Source organism: Fusarium keratoplasticum, chromosome 3, assembly GCF_025433545.1.
Source record: "Fusarium keratoplasticum isolate Fu6.1 chromosome 3, whole genome shotgun sequence".
Taxonomy (NCBI): Eukaryota; Fungi; Ascomycota; class Sordariomycetes; order Hypocreales; family Nectriaceae; genus Fusarium; species Fusarium keratoplasticum.
In genome coordinates this window covers 802,211-825,335 of record NC_070531.1, presented here as the reverse complement: position 1 = coordinate 825,335, position 23,125 = coordinate 802,211, and the positions used below count along the sequence as shown (strand labels likewise).

General features: G+C 50.1%; 7 protein-coding genes across 7 annotated transcripts; 4 read left to right on the top strand and 3 right to left on the bottom strand.

Annotated features, from left to right (window-relative positions):
* Window positions 1–3,841: 3,841 nt before the first annotated feature.
* On the bottom strand, window positions 3,842–5,323 carry NCS57_00364700 (MTA/SAH nucleosidase; the record flags this gene model as incomplete). The annotated part of the gene is made up of 2 exons (XM_053053632.1): window positions 3,842–4,951; window positions 5,012–5,323. 2 exons carry the CDS (start codon window positions 5,321–5,323, stop codon window positions 3,842–3,844), a joined length of 1,422 nt encoding a protein of 473 aa, XP_052915792.1.
* Window positions 5,324–6,827: 1,504 nt separating this feature from the next.
* On the top strand, window positions 6,828–7,805 carry NCS57_00364600 (HET domain-containing protein; the record flags this gene model as incomplete). The annotated part of the gene is made up of 1 exon (XM_053053631.1): window positions 6,828–7,805. One exon carries the CDS (start codon window positions 6,828–6,830, stop codon window positions 7,803–7,805), a length of 978 nt encoding a protein of 325 aa, XP_052915791.1.
* Window positions 7,806–8,297: 492 nt separating this feature from the next.
* NCS57_00364500 (uncharacterized protein) lies at window positions 8,298–9,020 on the top strand (the record flags this gene model as incomplete). The annotated part of the gene is made up of 1 exon (XM_053053630.1): window positions 8,298–9,020. The coding sequence occupies one exon, from the start codon at window positions 8,298–8,300 to the stop codon at window positions 9,018–9,020; it is 723 nt and encodes a 240-aa protein (XP_052915790.1).
* A 147-nt stretch (window positions 9,021–9,167) lies between these two features.
* On the bottom strand, window positions 9,168–10,721 carry NCS57_00364400 (AAA-16 domain-containing protein; the record flags this gene model as incomplete). Its single annotated transcript, XM_053053629.1, has 1 exon — window positions 9,168–10,721. One exon carries the CDS (start codon window positions 10,719–10,721, stop codon window positions 9,168–9,170), a length of 1,554 nt encoding a protein of 517 aa, XP_052915789.1.
* A 5,444-nt stretch (window positions 10,722–16,165) lies between these two features.
* Window positions 16,166–17,281, bottom strand: NCS57_00364300 (MR-MLE domain-containing protein; the record flags this gene model as incomplete). Its single annotated transcript, XM_053053628.1, has 1 exon — window positions 16,166–17,281. The coding sequence occupies one exon, from the start codon at window positions 17,279–17,281 to the stop codon at window positions 16,166–16,168; it is 1,116 nt and encodes a 371-aa protein (XP_052915788.1).
* Window positions 17,282–18,103: 822 nt separating this feature from the next.
* On the top strand, window positions 18,104–19,873 carry NCS57_00364200 (uncharacterized protein; the record flags this gene model as incomplete). The annotated part of the gene is made up of 1 exon (XM_053053627.1): window positions 18,104–19,873. One exon carries the CDS (start codon window positions 18,104–18,106, stop codon window positions 19,871–19,873), a length of 1,770 nt encoding a protein of 589 aa, XP_052915787.1.
* Window positions 19,874–20,660: 787 nt separating this feature from the next.
* NCS57_00364100 (Tyrosinase) lies at window positions 20,661–23,124 on the top strand (the record flags this gene model as incomplete). The annotated part of the gene is made up of 5 exons (XM_053053626.1): window positions 20,661–21,071; window positions 21,123–21,482; window positions 21,537–21,881; window positions 21,941–22,038; window positions 22,086–23,124. 5 exons carry the CDS (start codon window positions 20,661–20,663, stop codon window positions 23,122–23,124), a joined length of 2,253 nt encoding a protein of 750 aa, XP_052915786.1.
* Between the last annotated feature and the right edge of the window lies 1 nt (window position 23,125).

The window sequence follows — 23,125 nt, the reverse complement described above, 5'->3', positions numbered from 1 at the left end:
ATGGCGACTTCTGGCAATTGCATGTTGAGTTTCAAATTAGACTCTCTCACCAAAGCTAGCAGGAGTGATAGGATTGACCCAGAGGTCAATGGCCCTAATTTGGGAAAATTGATCGGCCTTTTGGGGAGTCAGGTGATTTAGCTTAGTACGGAGTAGCTGAGCCGATATTGAGCCGAGCAGCCTTGAGGACATAAAACGGCCACTTGTGCTATATCACGTGTCGCTTGGGTTTCGTCTCATAATACCAATGGAAACACGTGTGAGTCTGATCAGTACTCTCAAGGAATTACGAGCTGGTGTGGGGTACCAAGACTTTTTGAGCATGCGCAAATCCAGGGTTAATTTGTGAGAACCTGTTGAATGAGCACGTGGGTTCGACAACGGAAATCGTTTCAAAAAGTGGCGTTTCCCTGGCCTATCAAGACGATCATTTTATTTAGCTCGATTGAACCTTGCTTCAGCTGAGGCTTTCTCAATGTCTCTGATCTAACGACTATAAGACCTGGCCAGATCCGACGGATGACCGCAAAGTGTGAGATGGCAGATGTCGCCATTATTGAAACCTTCAAAAACACTTCCTAGACCAAATACTCAACATGGGCCAAACCGAAGAAGTCCAAGATACTGTGGCTCTATCCGCAATACCGGACAAAGATGGCATCGTGTTCCCCAACACTTTCACAATTCGCCCCCAAGATGACTCAAATACCAAGTTCAATCTTCGAGGAGAGAGTGGTTCATCATCTTTATCAATCGCTAGTGAATATAATTCCTCACGGGGATCGATGGACTGGGACGCCGAGGAAGCCACTTTATATCTCCTCTCGGGCCAAGGTCAACGTCTGGCCACCATCAAGCATTATAGAGGATACGCCAACGTCACACTCCACGACTCAATGGAGTTTAGGATCAGCTACAACGTACAGGGCGATCAGAAGGCGGTGCATCAATTTTCGATTCCAAAAATTGGCCACTTTGAGTGGCGAAAAGGCGAATCGGGCTGGGAACTGGTCCAGACTGCCGATCCCAACCTGGTGCTAGCGACGGGAGCGCTCAATGTTGGCGGCGACAAGCCTCCGCGTTTTGCTATGACAGAGATAGGGTCGAGGGCTAATTTTGGAGAGAATTGGCAGCTTGTGGCTATTGTGTCATATTTAAGAGTGTGGGATAGAATGAGGCTGGCTTTTGGGAACCCGGAAGGTGATGAAGCGGCCATGGTCGCGTGTGCCTGTTGTCTGTGCGTGATTTTGTAATAAATCTAGAAGGGAAATCTGTACCATATTAAATTACGTCTTTATTGGCGGCTTATCTGTCCTTCCCGTGTGCTAGAATTGCGAGAGGTGGGAGCGAGCTGTTGATGCTATTCAGAGCATCAATGAAGCAAAACGTTGTTCATGGCCGACCATCTCGCTTATTGTCCTATTCTGCCTCCGTGATTAGCTTCGGATATCCCAAAACTCAGAGGCGAAATGTGCATTTATTGCATAATATTTAAAAGATGAGCTGTAAATCCATTGGCTGTTTCTCTCAGCCTATTATAATAAAGCAAGCGTTATAAATCTCAATGCTTAATTAAATCCCTTAAGCTTTATATAGGGCCGCGAATGATGAACTTCGTGGTCGCGATGAGGGTTCACAGAGAGTCTGCTCCAGGTACTTCCGGATTGTGCTCAGCAGCCTCCTTTGCTGCATGATCCGCAGCTTCGTTGCCTGGAACTCCGACATGTGCCGGAATCCATCGGAATTGGACCTCCCACCAACGCAGCTACCAGGGACGGAGTCTTCCATGCAGGGTATACTCCTGACGCCGTACGCAACACTCTTGACGCATATGTGGCTCTGGGTTGGAGGTTGCTTCGGTTGGGTTGAGAAATCGGCATTGCACTGAGGAGAGATTACAAACGCGGGGTGAACTCTGACATCCCTGTATGAATATCTGTCGTTGTTGAGAGGTGTGTTAGGGTAGATCGATGGTCCTTAGTCGATGCTCTCCCCTAGCTGAAGGCTGATGAGCAAGAAAACTGACTATCCTTTGAGTTGGCAAAAGCCTTCGGCGAGGTCACGACTAGCAGGTTGATCCAATTGATGCACAAAATGAAAGATATGGGAGAGGGTACTCTTCGGTCTTTTATCAAATAATGTATAAGTAGAGCGCTTTGAAATCATTGTGATCTTAATAGTAAGTACTTGATTGATCTCTTGATTTATTACCGGTAGATAATGCCTATAAAGACAAGAGCTTAGAGTAGGGAAACGCGTAGCCGGCGGGTAAATATCATGACTTTAAGTTGCTCAAAGCCTTCTAATGTTATAGCTTGTAGTCATACGGACTTCCATCCCTATAGAAATTAAGAGGCAAATGAAGTACTCTTGTTATATGGGAAGAGGTAGGGAGCGGAAGTTTTTGCTAACCCATGGGATAGTGCCAGCTAAACTCACGTAGATGGCGATCTGAGTAAACAGAGGAGCCTTATAAGCTGCTTCAGGGCATGCTAGAGGATAGAGGCGAATTCCTTTATAACTACTACTTATTTTACATAGATGTAGTGGATATAGTAAACTAGTTGCCTAATAGGTTTTTAATTAAATAGTAATATACTTTTATCTTATATATTATTTATTTAATACATGTACTCTTTTTATCTAACTGCTTAAACTCATAGTAATAGGCTCGCCGAAAGAATTACCAAACCTTAATATTTTAGTTACTTCTCTTAATAGTATGTAATATCCTAATCAAAAGACCGCTAACAATGCTCTCTTGTTATATATTAACCCTACTGCCTCTAGAAATCTTTATGGCGTTTAAGTAAGTATAAGTCTTTATAAGCTCGCTACTAAAGGGAGATAGTGGTGTTAATACTTATAGTGGCTGATCTGGGACTAGTATTATAACATTTAAATTTTATGCTATTTGTGATAAAGGGGAAAGCTTTAGCGGCGAGGTTACTAAAAGCGAATATAAAGGTAGAAACAGTGAGTTGCACTGATTAGGCGAATGAGATCTCAGTATTTATTATTATCACTAGTGTAATCGACTTCCTATAGAGTGAAATCTACTTTATATAGAACTTTATAACCCTGAAGCTGAGAACTATTATAGTTGTATGGCATTGTTAACCGTACTAGTCAGCGGTCACTATGAAGTCGTGGAACTTCTCATTTCTGCTACTGCTAACGCTAACACTGGAGAGAAGTTGCATATTAGCCGCAGTCTACTGTGGTAGGCATTTCACATAGGCAAACCTGAGATGATCAAGTTATAATCACAGATTATGGAACTGGGCTAGACCCTTTCTTAGAGCAAGGTCTTGGCAGTAGACAGTAGATATAGCTCTTGATGTCACATGCGCCTGGCTGGTGTGATACTTATATACTAAACATCTCGAGTAGCTCTCCGAGGGGATTTAGATGCCGAGAGGAATCGCACGCTTTCACGATTAAGCTTGGTGGGGAACCTTGATTGCCATTTCGCTGTGGCTTTCGACGAAGGAACAGGCGTATTAACTGGCAAGCGCATGGGAACTACCGGTAGTTCATAGTTGTTATATGTTATGAAAGATTTCACTCATGGCCGGACGGATCGACGATCTACTGCAGGAACTTTGGCATGCTGGGGTCCCAAGAAGTATGGCATTAAACAAAGGTCGTATGGAGGTAGTGAAGATGCTTCCTAATTAAGGGGATTGCTATTAGAGCTGTGGTTGATGACGGGTGGCCACAGATTTGCTGCTTCGGGTCTTATCAGTTAAGTAACTAGGGAGGCAGATATTGATCAAGCATTAGTTTACATCGCTGGAGGCTGATGAAACGAATATCATACTTGCATCATTTGAGGCAACTATATGTGCTTTGGCATAATGGATAACAACTCCTTAGCATACGCAGCTGCTATTGCCGCAGCGTACAGTTGCCAGCCCTTGTTCTTGTGGGAATCAGCATAGTCGCAAATCCCACGGATAACTAAACATGGAAAGTTGTTCATAAGCCCAGCCGCCTCCATCTCGACGCACAGTGCGTTTGTATCCTTGCGGAGTCGTTCTCGAGCAGCCCCGTCGCGCATGACTCTATTGGCGGATGCTATCATCCCATAGTGAAACTTTGGCCAGTTGCTTCCACGCGGTGGGCGGAATTCTAACCGGGCTGGGTCACAACCCACGCATGTGAAAGTGTTTCCTTCGTGATCGTAATCGCTGTTGAACAATTGGTCGTTCTCCACGCCTGGATATGACCAGTTGTCTTCCGAATCAGGATGTTTGGCTTTAATATGGGCCAAGTGTCCAAAGATGGACAACGCCAACGCAGAAGATCCTGTAGCTTCTTGGCTTTCCAGCCGTGAAACGGCGTTGAGTAAAACATTCGGTGGTCGGTTCAAATGGCCTGTCGGCACAAAGCGACCGTCCGTGATAGCTTTGCCATAATCATACTGGATGACCCGTTTGCTGATAACAACATCTCCCAAGCGCACGTCAGAGTTCTCGCTCGGCATACCACCTCCAATACCCACCAACAAAACATATTTCAATGCAGTGAAGGTTTGGCGCATGTGTTCTACTACCGTAGTCGCGGACGTTGTACCCACAACCCCAGATGGCAAGCAAACCACGACAATCTTCAGATGCGCAATCTGGCCAACAACATAGTTGTTCTCGTCCTGTCTATGTTGTGGGGGGGTTTGGTAGATTTTGTCGAGCATTCCTTCAGCTGCTGCCATCTCTTTCGGTAGCGCACATATCCACCCGACTGTATAGTCGTTAGGTTGAGGTGGAATTATGTTAGCTACTGCGCCTGGCCTGACATGCTTGAGATTCAGGCTAGCAGTCATCGTTTCATTCCTTTGGAAGCCTTCGGTGTAAGATCGAGCTTCGATATTGTTGTCGACATTACTTGCAACAGTCTTGTAGATAGGGCCAGAATCTTGTGTGCGACGGTGAGCCTTTGAATTGAAGTGCTGTGCCGAGAGCTGTTAGCGTGAGAAACAACTCAAAGCAGGTTTGTGAGCAATGCCAACCATTTTCAGATCATTTTCGTTCGAGAATTTGTGCTTGCAAGGCGTACAGTAGTTTTTGTAATGGTTCTTGGCTGTCATATGCTGGTTTGCTGCTTCTTGCGTGGAGAACTTGACAACACAAGTTTGACAAGGAATCTTGGGGCTCCGATGCCCAACTTTTGTCATGTGCTCTTCTGCTGCCCTCCGATCTTGAAAGAGTTTATTGCACTGGTCGCATTTTTCCCTCGGTTTTTGATGGCCCTTTTCAGTCATGTGCTGCTTGCACGCTTCCTGAGTACCAAACGTTTTCGAGCACGTCTCACATTTAGGCATCTTGACAATCCGATGGTTGTTTCAGTGGATCATGTCAAGATCAAAATAATTAACGCTTAGCGAAGTGGAGGCTGAAGTCGATCGATAACCCCGCACGGCGAAAACTCAGCTCATTGGTTGTGGGTTGCAGGTAGCCAGGTCAGGTGGAGGGACGCATAAAGGCACTATCCGGTAAGTAACATAGAATTACGGAATCGTCTTCGCAAGTGACTGACTAACAATGTAATGAGATTCACGTTAGCCATATGACGACTACTATGCAATGCACTAGGACCTACCAAGTGGGCGCGAGGACAAGTTTGTGGCTAATACCTATAGTAGTATTCGCTCGCTTATGTGACGATCGTAGGGTTTCCAAGGGATAAACCGGTCGTGCTGGGTTTACGTTGGCAGAGGGGATGCTGGCGTTGTCTTGAACAGGGTGTAAATCACATCTGGTGATGTGCTGAAAGGTATTGAGTATAACCAAGTTGTATTAATAGCTGAGGTAGTCAGTACATAAGAAAGTGCAATGAGTGTGTTCTATATACTTATGGTGGTTCCCTCTTTTGGGTGAGGAACGAAGGTATCGTGGAACGCTTCGTTCCGGGAGCGCTGTCGGTCCTGGAGCGAGGACCCCCCTGTACACTGCGGAATGGAGATGCCTCAAATGTCGTCAAATACCCTGGAATGGCAGAGAGTGACCACAGAGCTCACCGAATGGTTTATCCATACAACACCACGACTCCATCACCGCTCTCGAAGCTTTAGCGGCCACAGGCTGTTTTCTCTGCCGGATATTTTACACACGTTACCTCGCAAAACTTGAAGATAGCAGAAATGACTCGATCTCACGGGTAGGGCCTTCAGACGCATGCACGCTGTTCATTGTCATGAACTGGGGGCTTGGCTACAAGATCGGGTCTGTGAGCCTGGATCTCAAAGGCTTGCGAGAATCAGACACCTACATGAACTTTCCAATAACTCTAAGGGGTCTGTGCTTATGATATGATATGGAGGGGGGCTGTACATCAGGCTGACACTTATAGGACTTACACCAGATACCTTGGACAAAGACCTGGAGTGGATGGTCAGAGAGCGTATCGACCCATGGATTGCGGAATGTCTCTCGAGCATTGGCCACCGCCAAAAGTGCGGTCTCCGGAAGCTTCAAGATAATCAATCTTTTGAGCTCCCAACCCGCCTGATCCAGGTGAACCAGATTGGTTCCCTCATTGTCAGACTGAAACTATCTTCTGAGAGACGAATGGAGGGCAAAAGGCCACGGCATCTCTCTCTGAGTTATGTCTGGAGTAAAAGCAACGAGTGTGCCAAGACCACAAGGCTAAATTTCAACCAGAGGAAACAGCAAATCGACGTTGCTGCATTTCCTCAAACCATTCAGGATGCTATCAAGATAACCCGGGCAATGGGGATCGAATATCTCTGGGTGGACGCTGTATGAATTATCCAGCCCTATCAGGACGATAAATATCTCGAGGATTGGACGTCTGAAGCGCCCAATATGGGCTCCTACTACTCTTCTGGTTACTGCCTGATTTCGGCTACGGGTGCTGCGGATAGTAACGAGGGACTTTTCATGGAACGGCACATGACAAAGTATGAGACCAAGAGCTGCCTCATTGGCTTCGACGAAGAGAAGAAGACACACAGGTATTTGCTGGTGTTGGACCTCAGCGCCGGCCAGATAATGCGCAAAGCTCCGCTCATGAAATGGGGGTGGTGCATGCAGGAACGGCTTCTGTCTTGCCGGGTCTTACACTGGACAAAGGACTGCCTGATTTGGGAGTGTCCTGGGACCCCTGGCTGGTCGGAGCTGTTGGAGCCATCTCTCCACAAGCCTACACGGCTCGACGGAAGCAACCACGAGGTCTTCGAACAACCCACGACGACGGACACGGCCATGCTGAAAAAAGTCAAAGATGACCGGTTGAGGCTTGTCACAAGGTACAGCAACATGAACTTGACGTATCAAACTGATCGTCCCGCTGCGATTCACGGAGTTGCCTGTCGACTCCTGAGCATTCACGGGGGTGGTTACTTTGCGGGGCTTTTTCGCAACAACATCATCTCAGGACTTGCGTGGATGGTGGAGTGGACAGACTTTTATGAACCAACTGCTAGCAAGGCGCTGGGCTTTACGACCTGGTCATGGGCGTCATCAGACGCGCAGTTTGGGATCTCCTTTCCCTCTTTGGACGAGTCACTCATTCAATGCCTGAACCCTGAAGCCTTTGTATCAGCACCCGTGTTGATTAGTTTCAAGGACGAATCGGAACGCATCCTTCATCTCAGGGGCCCTCTGATCTCGTTAGATGCGACTTTATACGAGAGCTCCGGACAGCAGTACCAGAGACTCAAGAAGTGCCGAAGCGAGAATGGGATGTTGAAATTGAAGCCGAGTATGACGCGCATGACCTGCAGCCCAGTTTTCCAAGTCGACTGTGCGTATTTATTCTGGGCCGGCATCAAGACAAGTTGACGGGGATCATACTACGGCAAAAGAGCTGTTTCTATGAGTCGTGTTGGGATAGCAATAATGGGAATCCCAACGCGACTCATTTCTGGGGAGAGCACAGAAGGATGAAGAAAACATTGCATTGAGAGCCAGGTTCGAAGAGTTTCACAGGGAAGTAAAGCTTATCTAAACCATTGCCTTTTGCCGTCAAGGCAGGGTAGGAGGTTCTGAGGGGTTGGATGACCTATGATCCTTGGTGTCAGAGATTCGAGTGTAAATAGTAGGATCCGTGCCGGCTCATGTATCGCTTGGGTTTGGCCTCAGGATACCCTTCTGATAAATTAGGATACGTGTCATGATGATAATCGCTCAGCTTATCCTCACCTTGGGGCTTTGTCATCGTCTTAGTCGGTCAGCTTATAAATCCCCCAAACTGCAAGCGCGGGGAAGCTATAAATAAAGTTGTGCCATTGGCATTCATTCCCCTTCTCTCAAGAACAAGACAACCCCAAAACGATGGGCGACCGCAAAATCTCAACCGTCATTGAGCGGCCCCTCCCAAATGCGGTCACTTACGATCTATCGACAACCGGGCAGGTAAAGATCACGCTTCCAGAGTCCTCGACCTGGTCGAGTGGCCTGCACTGGCACGAAACCCACGACGAGTACCTCAAAGTTATCAAGGGTACGATTCGCGTACAGCTCGGGAGTACGATACAATGCATCAGCGCAACCGAGAATGAGCAGCCTGAAATCAAGGTTGCACGCTATGTGTGGCACGAGTGGCAGCGCGCAGTACCCGATGGAGAAGTGGTGGTGATTGAGAGGACGGAGCCTGACGATAATGAGAAGGCAATCTTCTTTTGGAATCTCAATGGAGTCATCTTGGATGCCCCGAGACTGTTGAACGATCCTTCATCTCTTATCTCACGACTACCTGGCAAAGCTCAGGGCCTGGCCCTCGACTTTTGGATCACTCTCAACCTCTTTGTCATTTTCAACTATCTCGACAATATTCCAGTCTTTTTAAATGCGCCAAAATTCGCCAAAAGATCCAACAGAACTATCATATCCTGGCTACGGGGCTTGGACTGGTTGGTATCTCACGCTATTTTACTTCTGGCATCTTGGGGAGGGTGGGCACTTGGAATACGACCGGTCAACAGGCAGTTCACTCCAGCCGATGCCTATAGCACATGGTGGTCAAACAAAAAGGAAAGACGGAACAAGGTAGCCTAGGAAAAGGTAGTACAAAAACCCTACAAGTTACGGTGTGTCACGTTAGCAGGACACGGTTAGTACCTATCTATTAAAAGAACTGGTCGCTATTACTACGGGCACTTTGCCTCTGCAAGAAAAAACATCTAGGAGAAAAACACCGATGTTCTAGCTATGCCAATCAGACGCGCCACTACTCCCTGATGATATTTTGGCCTGTAGCTGTTGACTAAAACGTTCCAACTCACCAGGGAGATCAGGGTAGTGGCCTATAGCTTTGCACACCTCCCTGAGTAGTTCTACGGCCTCTATTAGCTGCGATAACAAGCCTGGATCCAGACTCCTGTCCATTGAATCAAAGCTTTCCCTCATCTCCCTGTAAGCTGTGGTACATCTTATAGCCATTAACAGGGCTTCATGATTATCGGCTTGAAGTATTTCCTTTCTCAGTCTTGTGTGAGTGTTCTTGCACTCCGCAAGGAGACGTTGCACGGCCAACGTTGTCTGGTCGATAATAATTGGCTCTGAAAAGGCGTCCTCCATTTCGTCATGGCTGTCTTTCCCAGTGGACTGTTCTCTGATGACGTTCCGCAGCCATAGTCTCACAGCTTCAGGAAGAGAGAGGTCGCACAGGCCAATGTGGAGTTCGGAACAGACGCCAACATAATATAGGAGATGGGTTTTGATGTATCCTGGGCAGCCGTCACCATGGGCTGCTGCCTTCTCATGAAGGAAGAGAATGACTTCCCTAGCAACCCTGAGCTCTGCTTGGTGGAAACGGACCAGCGCATAATGGCGGACGAGTGGGTGGAAAGCAATGCTCTGTGTTGACCCTCCTTCGCGTTCTTCTGTAATAAGAGAGACAGCCTGGAGCCTCTGCAGCCGATCGGACATGACTAGGTAGCTGGATCTGAGCACTGACGCGTGAGGGCCGAAGCTTGAGGGCTGATGTCTTCGCCCTGTATTCATCCTCCAGCAATCATGGAAACATTGCTGATCGGTGCGTAGATAAGGCAGCAGCTGAAACAGCCTCACGGCATTGGCGGAGCCATCTCGGAGTTCAAGACGCTGAAGTGATTCTTCAAAAGTGTCCCAAAGAGAGCGGGCCTGGGCTGTGAACTTCAAGAAGACTTCTCGCTCCTCCACACTCCCGGTGTGGAACATCCGCATCAACTCGGCCACTGGATGGGGAATGAAGTTCAAGTGCGTTACAAGGAAGGGAATGACGTTTTGTGCTGCTAGAGGATGACCGTGAATGACCTGGGCCAGAGAGCTGAGCTCCTGGCTAGACAGCTCTAAGCGTCCGGAGCTCAACCTGGCAACAGCATCTCGTAGTATCGAAACAGTGGCGAGTGTGGTCAATGGCTGTAAACGGACTTCTAGGAAGTCTCTTTCAGTCCAGCTCAAGGTCGAGTCTCTTGTCGAGGTGACGATATGCCACGCTGGACAAGCCAGAATAAACTTGAGACTCGAGGGCTCAAAAGCATCTGCGTCGTCGATAATCAGCAACGAGTCTCTGTTGGACTCATTACCAAGCCAGGCGGCAAACAATCTAAGTCTTTGCGAAGATGAGCTTTCCTGCCATTGGTGCAAATTTGTCGAAGGGCTTTGGATCATGTCGCGTCCAATGCTGATGCATATCTCGGTTATCAAGTCGTACAGTGACATCCGATCACTCCGCCTTCCAAGAAAGAAGATGTTTCGTCGGCCCTTTTGCGCCATGGCAAATTTCAAGAGTAACTCGGTTTTACTGTAGTCGCCGTTAGAAGGTTCAAAGGTTGTGGAATGTGATAAATACCCTATCCCTGCCATCCCTTTGATGGCTGTCAGTTTGCGACGAGTTGGCTGTATGGATACTGCCCCCTCCAACGCGGTCAACTCTTCTGTGCGACCGAACATGGCACCTCTGGAAGTGAGCTGATTGTCCATGTCTCTAAGTTGGGCACCTTCCCACCAATATTTGCTGCGTGGGGGATATGCGTGTGCGACGAAGTGAGGGTGGCCATATATCTACGTTCTCGATAAGTTGGTGGACCTGAGTCTCAATGGGTAGGGGACCCTACGCGGCGTTCGCTGGATTGATCCTGGACAGGCCTGGCTATGATTTCGGTGTAGACTTCATTCAGTGCCGAGTTAACGATCATGAAGGCGTCGAGATTCGAGTCGAACTTGCAAATGGTCTTGTGGTCAGTTCCCATAATCACATGGGCTGGACTGCTGGGGTCCAGAGTTGCAGATGCTTTCGAAACAACCTGATGCAGGCGTGAGTATGAAGAGAGGATGATAGGCATGAACCGAGGGTTATATACGTGCTTGAGCCCCATCTTGGTGTCCATCTTGCGGCCTTCGGCAAAGCATCGAAAGGGCGGTCGAGGAGATAGGGCAAGAAAGGCAGCCCCGTCTTCCACAGCAGAGTCACCGAAAGCCTTTAAAGCGTTGACAATTTCTGACCTCACGCCGAGAAACACGCCAGCAGCAGCGACGACAAAGTCATTCCAGTCCGCTACACTGGAGCCGATGTGGGGAGTGGCTAAGAAGACGACACCGACTTGAGACAAGTTCACACCTGAGAAACGAAAGCTGGCCAGCTTCGAGAGTGCCTGGGAAAGGTCATCTTCTGTCCGTAGGGCTTCGTCTAGAGGCTTGCCTTTTTGGCAACCAGCCCACCTAGTGAGTGGCAAACGAGAACAAGGGGCCTAGCCCTTTCCTATAGATGGAGGTTAATTCTGTGAGCTTAAATCGGGTCATCTTGTAGATACCTCCTGAGACTTTCTGACAAGGCCTAGATACTGCAGAAGACTGTCGGCCCAGCTGTCTACAGTCATGACTGACTGTTTGCTAGTGAGATCAGAGTCATACCCAAACGTCATGACTCGACTTTCTCCAAAGTAGCCCGTCGATGGCAAGTAGTCTCTTAGCCACATCTTGCCATTCTTGGCTGTCCAAGTATCGATTGCGTTACCTCCAAGTCCGTGAATGGCACAGATACTAAGGTTATTGATATCAGTGGCTGGGGAGGCGGCGAGCATAGGGATGACCTACTCCATCTTGATCTGACTTGCGTCGGCATGCTGGAATAGCACGGTGATACCCTGGAAGCTTGGCGTGATTTGCCAGTCTCGCCAGAGATATTGAGGATCCTTCTTGGCTTTGTCGTGACGTTTCTGAGCAAGGACCAGCACTTCATGCGTTGAGTATGCTATGGTCCCGATGGAGCACTCATTCTGTAATGAGAAAGATGTCGCTCGTGGTTCGTTTGACTCAATCAAGGGCCTAGTGCTCTCATCCTTTGAAGAGGAATTATCTTGCGACGGTTCAGAAGACTTAGTCGTATCCTTCTTTCTTCTTAAGTGTCGTACGAGAGGTATCGATTTCAGTCTCAGGTGATGCCCTTTGTGAGGCAGCTCCGAGAGACTCTGGATGAACTCATTGTACTGTTCGATAGTCGTTCCACCGGGCATGCCGGTGACCCTGAGAGCGCGCTTGCTGTTCACCGGCATCTGGCCTCTGGCTAGACTGGCAGCTTAGAAAAGGGGAGAGTTAGACTAATGTCCACGTAGCATGTTCAAGCAGATTATCTAGTGAGAGGAGGTAAACTCGGTGCGTCAGCAAGCGTGGTGTGGTGCGGCTGAACGGTCACTTGATCAGTCTTGGAGGGGCAGAGTTAGCAGACCAACTCTCACAGCCTGATCAACCCCAAGTCAACGGCCTGGGCTGAAAATGTGGCGTCTCAGCCATGCATAAGAGGCATTTTTGTCATTGGTCGACTGGACTGGCCTCGAATCCAAGGCGAGAGAGGTGATCGTATCATCGTATGGTGTTTATATCTTCATCTATCCTCTAACTCAATGCCGCCTTACTACCACGCCCATCACCACTAACCTGAAGGCCGATATGGATCAGTTCGACGAGTTCCAGCAGCTACTTCATTACTTTCGATGCGAAAGGCTTCCTCTGGATCTCTTCATAAGAGCTACTGCCGAGAGGTCATCATGGTCACCCTCTGGCGAAATAACCAGCGTGTCCCCACAACGACACGGAGTTCCGCTCTGGTTCATTGACTTCTGGGTGTCCCACAGTCCCATTTTTGAACAAGATGGGGCTCTTCCTGGACTCGAGGGTTTTTGCATGGTTTCTGAAGGTGGCTTTCGATACATGGAGAGACAAGATGAAGAGTCGGTGTGCCAGCCCGATGATGCGGCCGACCACCGCGTGTGTCTTGCAGAGTGTCTTGCAATCATGGTTCATGCCTTTCCCTGTATAAACTCGGAAGTCCTGGTCGAAGAGTTGGTGTCAATGTTCATGCCGCTCGCAAAGACATTCTTGTTGCCGCTACTCGCTGCTGTTACTAGTCAAGATGTGGATGACTGGCTACTACCGCAGTCAGACGAATTGTGAGTTACCTAGTGAGCCTTTCACATCAATTAAAGGGACTATGATGGTCTAACACTAGTCAACTTTCTGTTATCTGAAGGAAAGTCCAATTTGCATATTCTCTCTCGGACATGTTGCATCAGATAGTCCTCCACTTGGGCGTGGGAGGTCCATCTGTTCTCGCAACATTTCCAGAGAAGCTTCTCTTATCGCTTGACAGGCAAGGCCTCTGCTTCTACCAGGATAAAGTGTTCCTGGGATGCCTGGTGGGAATCATCGATGTGCTCAGACGCCGCACGCTAAACTCATTCCTTGCCTCGACCCTTCAGAGCGCTCGCCGGATCAATCAGAGATGCAACGCATGGATCGGCTTATCCTTGAATACATTGTTATCTGCTAAGGGCTTGATTTCATCCAAGCCGCTGACAGATGCTATTTCCGTGGCCGTGGGCACGTGGAAACCCCTCTCCCAGGATAGTCCTTCTCGTATGGAATATCTCGTCGCCGTAGACATACTCTCGGCCCAACGGCTTTCTCAGGTTCAACAACCAGTACCTATGCCCCTTGAGTTGGATGTTTTGTGCGGGCTTCTACTAGCTCGAAAGGAAGCCTACCAAGATGCGCACAATTCTCTCAAGGCGGCGATGCCAAGCGCCATCCAGACTTGGGGTGCAACATCGTTGCAAGTTGGCATCATGGCCGCAGAAAGCGCCAACTGCTGCAATGTCGTACGATCCGAGGCTCTCGCGGAAAGGATAGCAGGCCGATTCCTCGAGCTGAGGACAACTCAAGAACTGTCGACGCGAAGTGACTGGTTCTACCTCCGCGTCGCTCTGATAGATTCCTACATCGGCCAGGCAAAGTACCAAGAAGCTGATCGGGAGCTTGAGGGAGTTCTGGAACATTCTCACACTCCAGATACAATACGCATGATGAGTTGCCTCCGTCTTGCCAAGGTGCGTCGCAGGATGGAGCGGGGAGGGAGAGAAGCCTTCCGAGCGAGTGCACCTCTGCAGGCAGGGGCCGCCCTTCTAAAGCAGGTCCCCAAAGTACTCCAGCGGGAGTTTTTGGAGGAGACAGCATGTAATCTTGCCGCAATCCCGGAGGCAGAGCGGAAGGAAGCGCCGGAACCGACAGAATTGATCAAAAATATTGACGGATTCATCCAGGAAAGTGAATCTGGCCTTCAAGCACCGTCGATGGCATGGTATAAGAAGGTATGGCAGGATTTGGAACCAAATGCTCCCGAGACTTCTGAAGATCTTATAGACGGTGTCCTTGAGCTCCCAGAGGAGGACTTTGCCAATGGCCTGACGCCAGGGCACATCGAGGCAGTCACGGAACTCCTCCGCAAGAAGTTTAGGAGGGATATGCTGCTGCCTTATAAGGAGGGATCTCCCAGTCCGTCTCAAGAACAAATCGAGAGGTTCATGGAGGAGGCGGACGCTATCTACGCTGAGGTGAATAGGCGGATTGAATCTTGGTCTGAGGTAATGGCGGGCCCAGCCCTGGTGCATGAAGCCGATGAAGAGAGACATGAACTTCAAGAGATTTTGCGGCACTTGATGGGTTAAAAATATATTACGAGATAAATAACCAATTCTTTTTTAATTCATCTTTGAACGATGGGCTCGCGCGTATATGAAGTTGTCCTGATGGGAATTTTCCTGCAATGCGTCCAAGATGTGGGCTGTGATACTCGAAACTCTATGAAGTAGGTCGTTACGGACAAAACTTCTTTTTCTTCATACCTAATAATACCAGTCCTAGTGGGATAAGCTGAGTAGAACTGCTGATGAAGCGGGCACGCTGATCTTCAATAACCCCTGCTTGACAGGGACTTCGTCATGTGCCTCGTTTGATAATACATACCTTTACAGGCTTCCCAAGGAAACTTCATAGGCAAACGTGGTACCCCCAAAGGTGATGTCCTTTGAGGCATCACTCCCTGGTCCTTCAAGCCTCTCTACCGTAGCTTCTCGGAGTGACTTTGCGGGACGAAACGTGTACGATCTATCATCTGGACGATGTGTCGCGCTGCTCAGAACCTCTCCGAAGTTGATGGCGACAATGCGTTTCAAGGCCCCATTAGCGTAGACCGCATATGCACTATGCAAGTCCTCCTTCAAGTCTAATGGGAGAATTGAGATCTTTTTCTCTTTGCCGATTGCCTTTGAGACCAAGGCCAGCAAAACCCGGCTAGTGCGCCAATTCGATGGATAAAGACTGGAAGTCCTTGGGAATTGGGTCACTGGCATCAAGAGGAGTGTGATGTGGAACGAAAATGGTGACGCTTCCTTCCGTGTTGCATGCGAGAAAGGAGAGTCCAGCGGCAAGGGCACGAAGGAGACGAGTCATGATGAAAAGTGAATACTCAGAGATATTTGAATCTCCCACTAGAAAGCCTGAAACTTGCAGGTTTCAACCCCCATAGTTATACGTGCCACAAGAGGGTACGTTGGTAAGGGCGATGACGTCTATCGGAAAACGGCGCAACCTTCGGTCGTTTCCACCGGGGCGAGCGACTTCTTAGTACAATATTTGCGGATGCTGTGCAGCTTTGGCAAGGAATTCAATAGAGCGATATAGCTCTATTGCCATATTTTATCGGCATCTCGAGCCAAACGTCACGAGGGGTGCGTTTCGCCTGGGTCTACGGGTTCACTCTCGGGGCATCTCCAAAGAAACCATCAGCATCTTGCCTGGCACCCACAATGACGACGGAACAGCGTCAAGGAAAACATCAAGTATTTGGTCAACCTAGAGTAAAGAAGCCTTGTCTTAAGATACATCTACTGGTAGGTCGCAACTGGTTCCCCAAGCACATCCAACCGAGGAGTCACCCCAAGCCCCGGCGTGTTCGGCGCCTCGACAAACCCGTCATGAATCTCGAAAGCGCAATCGGCCGTCTTGGGTATAACCATCTGGCTGCTGTGAAGGATAGGTCTGAGCATGCGGCTAGGGATGGTCTGCGATAGATGGATGATGGCTGCGAACGAGATGTCCGAACCACACGTCTCCTGGACGGAAATCGTGATACCCGAGGCCAGACAGATGTCGCGAATTCGGCGACATCGGGTGAGTCCGCCGACCTTGGAGACCTTGAGATTGATTGCTTCTCCCGCGTCAGAGGCAACAATCTGTGAAGCCGCCGCCTCGTTCAACAAGAGCTCGTCAATGAGAAATGGAATGCTGGTCCGACGGCGAAGAGACATGGTCTCCCTCCAAGTGGCGCAAGGGGCCTCCAAGACAAAGTCCAGTGCCTCTGGCAGCAGTCGTAGGGTCCTCAAGGCAGTCTCGACGGTTAATCCACTGTTGGCGTCGATGGTGAAGTATTCACCCCGTTTCTTATCGGCTAGAGCTGCCTTGATTCTCTCAGCGTCTGACTCAGGGTCTTGCCCAATCTTGACAGAGAATCCCTTGTATCCCTGTGCGCGTACGTCGGCCACGAGCTGACGCGTGTCCTCGGCGTTGGCGACAGGAACAGAGAGCAGAAGTGGCAGCTTATCACCTGTACTGCCGCCCAGAAGCTGACAGACAGGGAGCCCAACTGACTTTCCGAACACGTCCCAGCAGGCGACGTCGATGGCCGCTTTGGCGGTTTCATTGCCAAGCAGTGCAGCGTCCATCGCATCGTTGATACGGTCCACATTTCTTGGGTCGAGGCCGATTAAATGAGGAGCAATCTCGGCGATGCCAGCCCTAACGCCCAAGGCGTGAGAGGCAATAAAGTTGGACCCGAAAGGAGTACTCTCGCCCCAGCCCTGGATTCCGTTCTGGGTGGTGATACGCACGATGGTGCCGTCAAAGCTCGTGTAAGTCCGGCCACCGGAGAGGTGGTACACACCGCCCGAGTAAGGCAGGTCTACTTGGAAGACGTCGATGCGGGCAATCTTAAGCTCAGTCATAGTTAAAGAGTATTAGGGGTTTGAAATAAGAGTCCACAGAGATGGTGCTGTTGTAGATTGAGCAAAGACGGTCATTAAAAGCCTTCTTATACCTTGGACATTCCCCTGTGCAGCTGTTGAACAGGTCATAGTCCCTGGGTAACTTTGCCCATTTAGGACTGCATATCCCACTTCCGGTTGTCTTGGGCGGTATTCGATTCCGGTGACTTCGGATTGACTTTTAGCTGTAGTTGGCTAAGCACATCGACTGTGATACTGGCTATGATCTGATATTGTATCCTCACTGGTGCGTCAAAAGTAGAACAGAAGACGTGCGCATTCTGCATCCGACGTGGAGTTTTTCGACGGACTCTGTATCCGAGAGATAATGGGCAGGGGCCGCGGAACAGAGCAATTCCTTAAACCACCAGGCTATACTAGAGATCATTCCTAGACACACGAAACCTAATAGGAAACCGGAGTTTTCGGAGCCGTTCTATGGAGAGTGCTGGTGGTGGCCGCTACGGTAATGCTAACCGACCTCGTGGCTACTCAAGGCCTGTTGGTGGAGTCATCGGTATTGTAGCCCGATCCGAAGTTGTATGAGCGCCGCGGCAATGATTACTTACCCGGGATTCTGTGGCATCGAGATTGCTGAGACTTTCTAAGAAAAGATGAATCGCCGGGTTACAATAAAAACCGTCGATGCCCCAAGTGTTATCCGACCTCAAGAGAAAGGCAAGTCATTCGCCATCACCTCGCTCTCTTACGCTCGGGAAGTGCTCTTCACCACCCCTTTCTTCGACATAAACTTCCCCCAGTACCATCATTATTAAAGCAGTCATGGGGGTAGAAGAACAGAACAGCACAATCCTGCGTGGGACACCCTACGTCGACGGCACCGCCTCAGGGAAGCTCTTGGCAGCGAACCTCGAGCTGAGTTTCTGGGGCGGCGTCAACCCCAAAACGGGCCAAGTCATCGACCGCTTCCATCCCCTCAGCGGCCATCTTCTCAAGGATACCATCTTGGCGATTCCAGGAGGACGAGGATCTTGCGGCGGCAGCGTCATCATGATGGAGCTTATCCTGAACGGTTTGGGTCCCAAGGCCCTCGTTTTTCAGCGACGCGAAGAGATCATTACGCTCGGCGTTATTGTTGCTGAGGAACTTTTTGGCAAGACGGCTCCCGTGGTTACGCTAAAGCCTCATGATTTCCAACAGTTCCTGGGTTGGGATGGAGAAATGGTGCACATCAAGGGAGGCCAAGTTTCGAGTGGTCCGCTGGAAGGCAGCGATAACCACAAACACACTCTTGGTTTCGATATTCAGAGTCTTGGCCTTCAGTTGTCCGCTTTCGACCGGGCGATCCTCAAGGGAGAGCACGGTGAGGCGACTATGGTCTCGATGAAAATTCTCGTTCGGATGGCGGAGATGATGGATGCTCGAGAGATGATGGACGTCAGCCAGGCCCATGTCGACGGGGCCTGGTACGGCCCTGGAAGCGTCGCCTTTGGGCAAAAACTTCGCGATTGGGGTGGCAAGTTCCGGGTTCCGTCAACTCTCAACTCTCTCACCATTGACCACCGGCGCTGGAAAGCCCTTGGTATCGATGCGGAGCTCGGTTCTACCTGTCAAGAACTGACTCAGGCTTTCCTTGACATGGGCGCCAAGGTGTCATTCACATGTGCCCCTTATCTGCTTGAAAGTGCCCCAAAGCAGGGGGATGCTATCGCCTGGGGAGAGTCCAACGCCGTCATCTACGCTAACAGTGTGCTGGGGGCAAGGACATTGAAAAACCCAAACATGTTGGAAGCTCTGATCGCATTGACCGGACGTGCCCCCAAGGCCGGCGTATATCTCGATGAGAATCGGCAGGCCTCTGTGTGGATCAACGTGCAACCAGTTGATGACGCCGATAGCTCATTCTGGCCAATCTTAGGCTACACCATCGGTGCCAGGGCATCCAGTCGCATCCCCGTCATCACCGGGCTTGAGGACATGAAGCCATCCACAGATGACTTTAAGGCGTTTTCAGCCGCATTCGCGACGTCCTCGAGCGCGGCCATGTTCCACATGGTCAATCAGACCCCCGAGGCCGCTACTTTCGAATCTGTATGTCCCGATGGTGTCCCAAGAGAAAGAATAGACCTGGACTGGAAGGACCTGGACTCATGCTGGGAAGAGTTCAATAATGGATCCGAACCCCGGGAAGTCGACCTCATCTCCTTTGGGAGCCCGCACTTCTCATTCCAAGAGATCAAGCAGCTTGCGCATCTCTGCCGAGGGCGAAAAAAACACGACGGCGTGGCCGTCATTGTTACTTGCGGTCGTGCCCAGCATGGGCTTGCCACGCAGGCGGGCTACGTCGGGGAACTTGAAGACTTTGGTGTCCAGTTCCTGACGGATACATGCTGGTGCTCAATAGAGGAGCCGGTGATTCCAAAGCCTGTAAAGGTCATCATGACCAATTCTGGAAAGTACATTCATTATGGACCTGGGCTTACTGGTAGGAGATTCTGCTTTGGGAGCTTGGAGATGTGTGCTGAGGCGGCCGTGTCCGGATGGAGTACTGGAGACCCGCCTGCCTGGCTGCAGAAGGCTAGACGTATCTAGGAATTGATGTATCCGTACATCCGTAGAAACACGTCTCATTCCGTGGTGGGACTCGGTGCTTATCAGATTATCACAAACTGAAGGACACGGGTTGTGATATGACAGCCGAGACGTGACGTGACGACGAACTATTGCCCTTGGCCTTCATAGCTTTCCCCAATGCGTGCATGTGCCGAAGCCACCCTTCCGGTTTTATCGTCTCAGGTGAGCCACGACTGGAACCAGCCTCAGCGGGACGGGGGTTGAAGGGACGGGCCGTGCAGTATTTCGTCTAGATTCTGGCGGGACTATCTGCTGAGAGAACCATGTGGTGGCGGTTACACGACTGCGGCATTCGTCAGCCAGTTCTAGAACGGGCCTGAACCACATCTCTATCAGGACTAGAAACAGAAGCTGAAAATGCGCAGCCTACTAGCTTGGTCACTGTGCATTCATCCTCCGAGCGGGGTTGAATCTAGAGCGGCTCTAGTTCCAATGGTGGCTGGCTGGAGAGCCACTAGCCTGGTGAAATGTGAAACATTTGGGCCAAATATCGCCAACGTTTCCCACCTCGGTTACGATGTGGCCTTGACGAGTGGCTATGGTGTGGTGTTGAATGTCTTGGATCCCGGTCTTGGTCTTTGAGGCCAAAACGATCAATTTAGTAGAAGATGCCGACTCTCGGAGCCGCGCTAGCTATCGTATCTATGGAGAATTGTATAAAGTCAGTCGCCTGACCTCTCTAAAGACGAGTTTAACCAATACCCTCAAGCAATTTTCCTATCTCGCAACTCCAATTGTGTTCAACATGGCCGAGTCCAAGTTGCACAATACTTACGCCATCACCGGCATTCCGGTTAAGAATGTCGAGACCAAGACCAAGGACATACCCTATGCCCCTGGCACCCCCATCCGTCGTGAGATTAACGAGCTCTTCCCCTCCGAAGACCCTCTCACTAGGAAGCAATGGACGTTGTTCATCTTGGGCTTAGAGAAGTTCAAGAAGATGCCTGTGGATGAACGGGAGTCGTACTTCCAGGTCGCTGGTATCCATGGCTATCCCCAGACTTCTTGGGACGGAGCTCCTGATCCGCCAAAGGACCCTGACTGGAATCCTCCCAAATCGAAGCCTTGGGGCGCGAATCCGTATGGTGGATATTGCCATCACAACACCATTGCGTTCCCTACCTGGCATAGGCCCTACATGCTGCTCTACGAGGTTGGTCATCGTCATTATGAAGGTCCGTTCATTTGCTAATCATTGGCTCAGCAAATCATCTGGGAAAACATGAAGAAGATCATCAAAGATGACTGGAAGCTCGTTGGAGAGCAAGAGAAAGAGTGGACGGCCGCAGCCAACTCTTGGAGACTCCCGTACTGGGATTGGGCCCAAAGGCAGACCTACGAAGGCTACGAGAACTCGTTCAGTCTTCCGTATGCTTGCATCCTGGATCACGTCCCAATCTACCCTCCTACCGGGGACACGGCATGCCCAAACCCTTTGGTAAACTTCGTCAACCCTGAGAAGGATGCCAAGGGGGATCCTCTTCCATTTGGAAACATGCCGCCGGGTAAGAAGAAGTGGGATATCCATAAAAATGCCACTGAAAAAGGGAGCCCCTCGTTGCCTGTAAGTTTTCCTAGTCAATTCTTGCTTGATAGCATTACTGAACAGGTAATGTAGTGGGACGAGTGTAGTGGCACAAGCCGCTACGGAGTTTTCAGCGACGAAAAGGGAGGCTACAGAGGCCTCACTGGAGTCAACAACTTCAACACGGCAAACCTCACCCTCAACGCCATGTCGGATACGACCAACTGGTACAATCCTTACAGGAAGGAGGACCCCGACAGAGATCCTAAGTTCGAGGCCAAGCCCCCTGGAACTTTGGCCGACTCCATCAACCGTCTGTTCTCATCCGAGTACAATGACACTTGGGGAAGCTTTTCTAGCACCAAGTGGTGGGCCGAGAGTGCTCAGAAGTTCACGACTGGGTATCTGTCCCTGGAGTACATCCACAACAATGTTCATGTAAGTATCGCGCTGATTATCCAATGTGTGACTCTTGTTTGTGATACTGACTGTTGAAGAATGTGACCGGCGGTGGTGATCTCACTGAGTATGGTCTTGGCCACATGTCGGACGTGCCAGTTGCCGCATTTGACCCCATCTTCTGGCTCCATCATTGGTAGGTCATCAAATCAACATGTATCGCCTCTTCTGACCTGGTTATAGCAACATCGACCGACTACTGTCCATGTGGCAAGCTTTGAACTGGAACAAGTGGTGGGACACAAAGGAGCCACCACCTCCAGACGAGAAGGACGAGACCGGGAAGCCGAGGACGAATCTCCCGGACCCTACACCCTGCTCTCCTCTTCTTCCCTTCCACAATGTCGAGACCGACAAGCCCGATCAAGAGCCCGATAAAGGGTTCTGGACGTCCGAGGGAGTTCGTGACTGGACAAAGCTCGGCTATACGTACGACATCCTGACTCCGGCCCCAATTTCCCTTGACGAGAACGGGGCCCTCAACGAGGAGGTCTACAAGGCTGAGTTGTTGGCCAAGATCAACAGCACCTACACCAGCACGGGCGAGTACTACAGGAAGCTCTACGAAGATGAGGAGATCACGAATGAAGAGTTTTTCGGGCCTCACAATACCGAGTTCCACACATGGAACGATTACATTATCAACGTCATCTACGACCGCTACGCTCTCAAAGGCTCTTCGTACGTCATTGAGTTCTGGCTTGGCGGTCGAGATAACGATCGAGAGAGCACATTCCGCGACGCCGAAAACTTGATCGGTAGTGTGTACTGCCTGGCTGGTATGACTCCCTCGTCTACCATCAAGCCCGGAGGCTGTGCCAATTGCGGTTCGCAGAGGGATAACAAAGTGCTCTCAAGGGGCCAGGTGACTCTCACCATTCCCTTGATCACGCAGGCCCTCAACAAGAACTTCAAGCATCTCAAGAGTGTGAGAGGACGTTATGTTATTGAGTATCTCAAGAACCACTTGCACTGGCGATTTGTGCCGATTGGCGGTGGACCTGAGAAACCGGCCAGCGATTTCCCCGACACTGTCATCTCAGTCCTCAGGGGAACGGGCAAGTATGTTGGCAAGTCAAAGACCAAGAAGGACCTGCCGCCCAAGTACGCCGATTATAAGCTCCAGTATGGACCTACGGAGAACAAGCCTGCTGGTTTGACCAGTGATGACGAGGTGCTGGGTAAGGAGCATGAGAGTGAGCTCGACTTCAGAACGTTTTAGT